Source organism: Pinus tabuliformis, chromosome 3_2 (genome assembly GCF_031772625.1).
Source record: "Pinus tabuliformis cultivar Carrire ecotype Pingquan chromosome 3_2, CPIR1, whole genome shotgun sequence".
In the NCBI taxonomy this organism is placed as follows: Eukaryota; Viridiplantae; Streptophyta; class Pinopsida; order Pinales; family Pinaceae; genus Pinus; species Pinus tabuliformis.
In genome coordinates, this window is record NC_142302.1 from 377,921,587 (window position 1) to 377,929,030 (window position 7,444).

General features: G+C 35.6%; 1 protein-coding gene across 1 annotated transcript; it reads left to right on the forward strand.

The window, feature by feature from the left end:
- The first annotated feature begins 2,050 nt into the window (after positions 1-2,050).
- On the forward strand, positions 2,051-3,048 carry LOC149180995 (pathogenesis-related protein 2-like). Its single transcript, XM_089418254.1, has 2 exons — positions 2,051-2,319; positions 2,424-3,048. Exons 1-2 carry the CDS (start codon positions 2,148-2,150, stop codon positions 2,738-2,740), a joined length of 489 nt encoding a protein of 162 aa, XP_089274380.1. The 5' UTR covers positions 2,051-2,147; the 3' UTR covers positions 2,741-3,048.
- The last annotated feature ends 4,396 nt before the right edge of the window (positions 3,049-7,444 follow it).

The window sequence follows — 7,444 nt, forward strand, 5'->3', positions numbered from 1 at the left end:
TTCAGGTAGCTGACAAACCAACATTGGTGCATTATTTGATAAGGACCGTAATTAAAATGGGTCAGATTTATATCTTCATGGATGTATTTGAGATAGGGTGCAACTTGGTGGAAGGTTGGCACAAGGCCCGTATATTAAATAATTTGGGTAAAGTGTATCTGATGTAGGGCCTATTATGTGTATTGTGAGCTCAGAGATAGATTTCAGTGAAAAATGTAGTGGATATGGGGTGGAATCTGCACGCTGTATTATTTTCACAAACCTGGATGTTGGAAGAGTCTCAGATTTGTATTAAGTAGAGGGCAAACTTGGAATCCAGGGATTTGGGTATTGTGCCAAGGCAACATCCTTCTGTACACTCAAATATCCCCTAAACTAGATATAACAGATAAACATGGAAATACATGGCAAGATTGATGTTGCAGGACCCATTAGTAAGACATGAGGTGGTAGGTGCCATGGAGGCCTGATGTGGCCATGCAGGCGTCACCCTGGACATGGGCGATGTGGCAGAACCACATGTTGTGTTTCCACTTATATTTTGTGTCCACATTGTTGCTTTTATTCGTCTCATATGTTGTGATTAAATGTTGTTTACATGTTAAAACTATTATTTATATGAAGTATTGTTGCTTATCTAACAGTTCAAATAATGATTGAAAAGAAAAATTAATTTGTAATTTGATGTCCATGAATACACTATACTAATTTACCCCCCCTCAATATAGTCAAGTTTCCAACACCACGTAGGTTGCACAGAGGTGCCATGTGGCAATACCTCGTTGACGTGGCAAGATTAAATAGATTATACTTCAAATGGGCATAACTTTCAATTCGAGAGTCAGATTAAGATAAAATTTACATCACCACCGGAAATCTCTTGACAAGCCAAACACAACGGTGACCTTTCTTTTGAGTTTAGATGAAGTTGGAAAAATAAGATTTTTGTAACTCCATCTTTACCATACACTCTGAGTTGGGTTAATTATAAAGTAACATCTCCCATTAGCCCAAAATGTTTTTCTTTTAGGTTCTACTAGTGAGACATGTCTGGGGGCTTGCCAACATGATTTTTGCCAATTGTACTACCACCCACAAACAACACATAAACAAAATGTTAAAGTAAAATAAGTAAATCATTATCTTTTTAATATTTACTAAATTGTAACATTGAAATATTTGTTAGAGATATACTAGGAATTTATGGTGGGAGAACCTAGTTCAAGAGACCAAAGATGTCCCCCACTTGAATTTGAAACTTGATGATGGGATAACATCCCATTGTGCCAGCGACTCAAATTGTCCCACCAACCTTTTTGACATTCTAACTTATCAAAACTATAATTAGTTAAAAGATATATATTTTATTAATTTTAATTTTAATTTTTAATTAATTATTTATTAACTTAACCCTCAATTAAAAATCCTATATATGATAAACCAATTAATTTTATCATCATCCTTTTTTCTTTATATAATTAATTATTCCCTTTTTTAAAATTCCTCGTTTAAATAGGCAAAATATTCCCTCCCATCAAAATGACAGGGAACTATCGAGAAGATAACGTCTTCACTCTTGAACCTAATGATAAATTACTATTTATATAAAAGGCCTTCATATTCTTCCCTATATAGGAAACTAGATAAATTATTATTTATATAAAAGACCTTCATATTCTTCTCTATATAGAAAACTAGAAAGTGAAGAATTATTTCTTTCACATAAATAAATTTATTTCCAGGAAAAGACATTCTCCATGCATTGTCTTTTCCTGAAGAAAGATATTCCATGGTCCATTTTTTTCTTTTTCAATATTATAACCAGGCATCTATTGTTATTGTGTTGAAATGTGCATTGTGAATGACTTACGGGTACGTTAGAATCCTTTCTGATGGCGAGGAACTTGCACATGCTCCAACCCGAGAAAATTTATATGAAACATGCAAGTGGCTACAGTTACAAGACAAACACAGAACATAATCTGATCAAACTTTTTAAGCACCGGCAGGTAGCATATTTCTGTAGTGGTATCTTTCTGAATGGCTATAAAATTCAGACCATCACTCCTCTTACATTCAGTACAACCATATCCTCTTGTTTTTTCTTGTATGAAGTTTTGTTGCCATTTACAGTGAGAAAGAGAAAAATGGGAGTAATGAATGGAGAAGTGGAGCTGAATGTTCCTGCAAGTAAAGCATGGGAAATATTCAAAACCAATGAGCTCATCAAGAAAGTGAACCCTACTTTCCTTGCCAATGCCGAATATGTCGAAGGGGACGGGCGCCCGGGTAGTGTCAGATTGTTCAAACTCGGAGCAGGTAACGTTTGTTTTGTTTTTGGTTTCTTCGAATTACTTGGACTTTGTGCTTGATGGATCTGAAGTGAAAATGAATATATATTATTGTGAGGTGAGTGGTGGCAGGTGTAAATAAATATGTAAGCGAATCCAAGCAGAGGATAGAGGAGGTGGAGGAAGAACCGGGAAATGGGGTACTGCGCATGAAATACGAAGTGGTGGAAGGAGAGCTGAAGAAAATGTATGACCCATACACTGTTACCTTTTCTTTCAGAGGTGATGAGGAGAAGAACAAATGCATCGCTGGTTGGAGAGCCGAATATCAGCCCCTCTCTCCCGCTGTCGCGCCACCTGAGAAGGCCAAGGATGTTGCGCTTCGCTTCATGAAAGCCATTGAGGATTTCTACATCTCTTCCAATTTCCTCGCCACCAACTGTAACTAGAGTGCAATACATGGCGTAACTAGCTGATATATTATATCACGCGTAATGATAATTGACCATAACTCAGTAGTATTATGAAGCTTATAATGGTATTTGGACATAAGTTAGTATCATGGCTAAATAGTATATCACGCTAAATAAATATGGCTAATGATCTGTTCAGTTGGCCTGTGCACTTTGACTTTGTCCAACAGCAGCACTGGTGCCCTTGCGGAGTAATCAAAAGTGATAAGGTTGTGTAATGATCTAGTATCAATTCAGAGTAATCAAAATTTATATGAGGTTATGTAATAATCTGGTACATTGGTCTTTTCACTTTGACCGAGAGTGTTTGTGTTTTTTCATAGTAATAAAAAGAACATACAAGGTTGAACTTTTAAAAGACCCTAAATGTCATAAACTCTATAATATAGATTTGTACTATAATAAACATTATAATATCTATTTCTGGTGGTTTGATTGCTTTGGAAAGTAATACTTTACAAAGAAAAAATAAAGTTAGACATGAGCTAGGATTAGTCAGCTAAGGTGGATTGTCCATCAATGAACAATGGTTTTGGAAAGTAGTACTTTTGACACATTAACAAGGAAAAATTAAAGTTAGACATGAGCTAGGATTAGTCAGCTAAGGTTGATGGTCTATCCATGAACAATGGTTTGAAGTTTGGTTTGGAGTATATTATATATATAGTTGCTACAAACATGTCACCCATTTTCAGTTGCTATAAGATGATAAGCATTTATAAACAAGAACCAAGTATTACGAGGTGGCTTACTATGTAAGGTAGAAATTATGATTTAGGAAAAATGCATAAAAAATTATAATCTATATTGGTCAATGTTAAATTAATATTGGTTAATAGGGAAATTGAATCTTATAATTTTTCTTAGGCAAGAACTCATACAATAGATGTGAAGTGGATAAATTAATATTTATTTACATCTTATTTTTTATGCAAAGACTTACATGAATTATGGTGGGAAATAATTGATGGTAAATATGCTATTTACCAAAGTATGAGCTATTTTAAAGGATTTTATTTTTGGATGATTTTCATGAAAAGCATAAAAATAAAAAATCACTACAAAAATATCTAAAAATGAAGGATGAATATTACAACTATATTCATAAATTAGGGTATAAAATATGTGAGGCACTTATATGCATGGCATTATATTGTGCAAAGAGTGCAATAAGAGCTTTAGGTAATGGTCCAATCAAACGTTTGAAAAATAATTTTTTTAATAACATTGGAAAATAAATATTTATTTTCCAAAGTTAAACATTATAATTATAATAAAAAAAGCTTTATTTATTTCTATAATTAAACATTATAATTTGTAATGCTAAACTAATACTGGTAAAAAAACAAATCGATTGCTAAAGTCTTCCTCGGGAAAGTTGCTTGGGAAAGTAATAAAAACTCTACGAACCAAAAGTAAATGAAAGTATAAATGCTAAATGTGTGAATACAACAAAACAAGGTATAGAAAGAGAAACCATACAAGTAAAACATTGCAAAACAAAAAATATGTGAAATATAGTCGACTATGCAATTCTATTCCAATATAAATAGAGATATATTGAGACAAAGATGAAAGTAATGTAGACGTTTGAGTTGTGTAGACAATTATGGTAGATCTTATCATACAAATATAGATTATTACACAATTAGAAATATAATGTACATGTTAAAATCTAAAAAAATGCATATTATATTTCATTTTTTTTAATGATTATCTTTATATCAAAACAGGGTTACTTATTTATCCAATAACATTATGCGAATTAAGCTATGAATGTGATCATTTTCAAGTAAATAAATAAAATAATGATTTATTAAATAATTTGGACATCCAATAATTATTATGGGATTTGGCATTAATATGATCAATTTACTTTGCAAATTTTTGTCTTAATCATATGACCCACCCCTTTAGCAATAAGAACCAACTTGATGTTATAAATTTCCATGTTGTTGTTTAAGACCATGTCTTAACTCATGGTGTAGGAAGGTGGTGTTGAAGAATCTAGGGCAATTAGGTGTAGTGTGATTCTTCATGACTTGATAACTATTTGTGGAGTCTTTTGATGCAGGAGCATGTGACTCAGAGGGGAAAATCTTCCAAATTATTCCAAAAAAAAAAAAAAATTCAGGCAAGGGAGTGGGGTCCTTTAGCCTGCAATTTCTATGCTTCCTTAGTTAAAATTAGAATAAATTCTAGCAATAAATCATGCTATTTGTAACAGAGCTTTTCAAGCTTTAAATCACCCGTAAAGCATGCTTTTCTTTGTATTGGATAAGGACGAGAGGGCCTATCCTTAGTTATAAATCAAATGGCAGCAAAGCTCTCATCAGACAGAGGAGAGGGGCAAGTGCCTTAGTTTTATTTTGGAAATTTTGTTCTCTTGGTGTCTCTTATTTAATGGCTTTGTAAAATGCATGCTTAGATTACTGTATGGCGCCTTTATATTGTTGAATCAGTGACTGGATTTCCTTAAGCTGCCAATACTTTATATTAATTATAGAAATCGATTTCCCTTTCCTTTTATGTTATCACAGGCTTGAATTCCGATTGCGTATATGCCTCTGTCTATACCAAGAGTTCTTGCGGATTTATTAACTGACTGTAATGGATTTACAAGTTTAAAGCGGTCTTGATTTTACAATTGCGCATATGGTTTGATATCACAAGTATTCTTGTAAATTTCCCATGAGTGGCTGTATCGCATTTAAAACTTTACCACTGTAAGCATATCGACGTCGGAAGATCCTTTGAGATAGTTACGAAGTCTTTCGGTTCGGTCTGAAGGGAGCCTTGGCGCAACAGGGACGAGTTCTGGAATCGGAAGCGAATTAACATAAATTGCTATTCAAATGTATCGCCAGGTCCGGCATTCGGAGGTGGAGCAATTGTTAAGTAAGCCAACCACCGAATAGTGGAGCCGCCGAAGTATTAAACGTTGCATATAATAGTATCGGTTCCGGAGGAGCGGAAGACCATCGCTTGAGTGATCGCCGAACAAAGGAACTGGCGACATATTAAAGGACTACATATAATTGTAATCGGATCCGTTGGGAAAGCCTTTGTTTGAGCCTCTGCCGAATTGGATATGCGTCGACTGAACCTGTGTAAAGAGGCGGATATATTTATATAACCATCGACCATTATAACCAAGCCTTTGGTAAATCACCACCTATAACTATCGTGATCAAAAGGGATGCTGCATATATATATAACATATCATATATATATATATATATATATATATATATATATATATATATAATGTGGCGTATGACCGTCGGGTGGATATCGCTTTAGACTTCACCGAAGAACCACTGTTGATTAATAAAGCACGATAGAGGATTTTGAAAAGAAATGAAGTATCATTTTAATGACTGATGAGCTCAATCCAAAAAGGGAAGGTGATCGAGATATTGAAGATCTTGCTGACAGATTAGGGAGATTGTCTCTAACGCCTGCACCCACGCCATCATTAGTGGTATCAGAGCCAACAACTAACATTGAATTGAATCTCAGGAGAAGAAGAAGGATGGCTTTCAGAGTTGGAAGAGGACGAGGACGTGGTGGAAGAGGACGACCTACTGCAAATGCTGAACTATTGGAAATAGTGGAAGAGCTGCGAGCTAGAGTGCATGCATTAACTTCAGATAGAAATATAGATGATGGAGATGTCAGTGAGCCCGAAATTGAAGCTGCTGAAGAGGAGAAAGTTGTACAGGTTACTCCTGAGATGAGATTCTTTCAGTCAGTGTTAAAATCCACAGCTAGGCCATGGAACCAATTAGTACCGGTATATCAAGGAGGACTGAATCCAGAAGAATTGATCGACTGGATTAACAGCATGGAGAAATTCTTCGATTACGAGGAAACAGAGGATGAGAAGAAAGTAAAGTTTGTTGTCACCAAGTTAAAAGGCCATGCAGCACTCTGGTGGGATGGTGTGCAGGCGGAAAGGAAGAGACTTGGTAAGCAGCCAATCAAGAACTGGAGCCGAATGGTAGCAAAGTTAAGAGGTAAGTTCTTGCCAAGTAATTATCAGCAAACATTGTTTAGACAAATGCAAAATCTTAGACAGAGAGCCTTAACAGTAAAAGAGTATACAGAAGAGTTTTATAAAGTAAGTATAAGAGCGGGAGAAGCCCAAGACACAGATGAGAAGGTGGCTAGATATATGAATGGCCTCAGGATGGACATTCAGGATGAGATAAGCCTGCTGTCTCCTAAAACAGTATAGGAAGCTTATCAGATAGCATTGAAAGCGAAGGAAAAGCTCATAAGGAAGCAGTCTGCCAAAGGGAGAGGGACTTTCAAAGGAAAAGGAAGTCAAGGTGGTAGAGGTAGATCTACATCACCTAGAGATGGAGCTAGCAGTAGCTCAACCCAACATGCACCCTGAGAAGGTGATGCAAGAGGCAGAGGGAGTTTTTCCAGAGGAAGAGGAGGTAGAGGAAGAGGCAGAGAAATAAGATGTTACAAGTGTAACAAGCTGGGACATAGAGCTTTTGAGTGCCCAGAGAATGCAGACACAAAGCAGAGGAATGCAATTGTTGCTCCAGCTGAAGAAGAAGCACCAGCGACAGCGGTAGTAGAAGAAGAAAACACACCAGAAAGAGGAGAATCTCTGGTGGTTAATAAAGTTTTACTTAAGCCAGTGAAAGAGGTGGCTGCTAAACC

Bases quoted from the DNA above. Each gene is read 5' to 3' on its own strand.
- LOC149180995 (XM_089418254.1), top strand. From the start codon at position 2,148: ATGGGAGTAATGAATGGAGAAGTGGAGCTGAATGTTCCTGCAAGTAAA. The intron at 2,320-2,423 runs GTAACGTTTGTT...GAGTGGTGGCAG, and splicing joins ATTGTTCAAACTCGGAGCAG to GTGTAAATAAATATGTAAGC.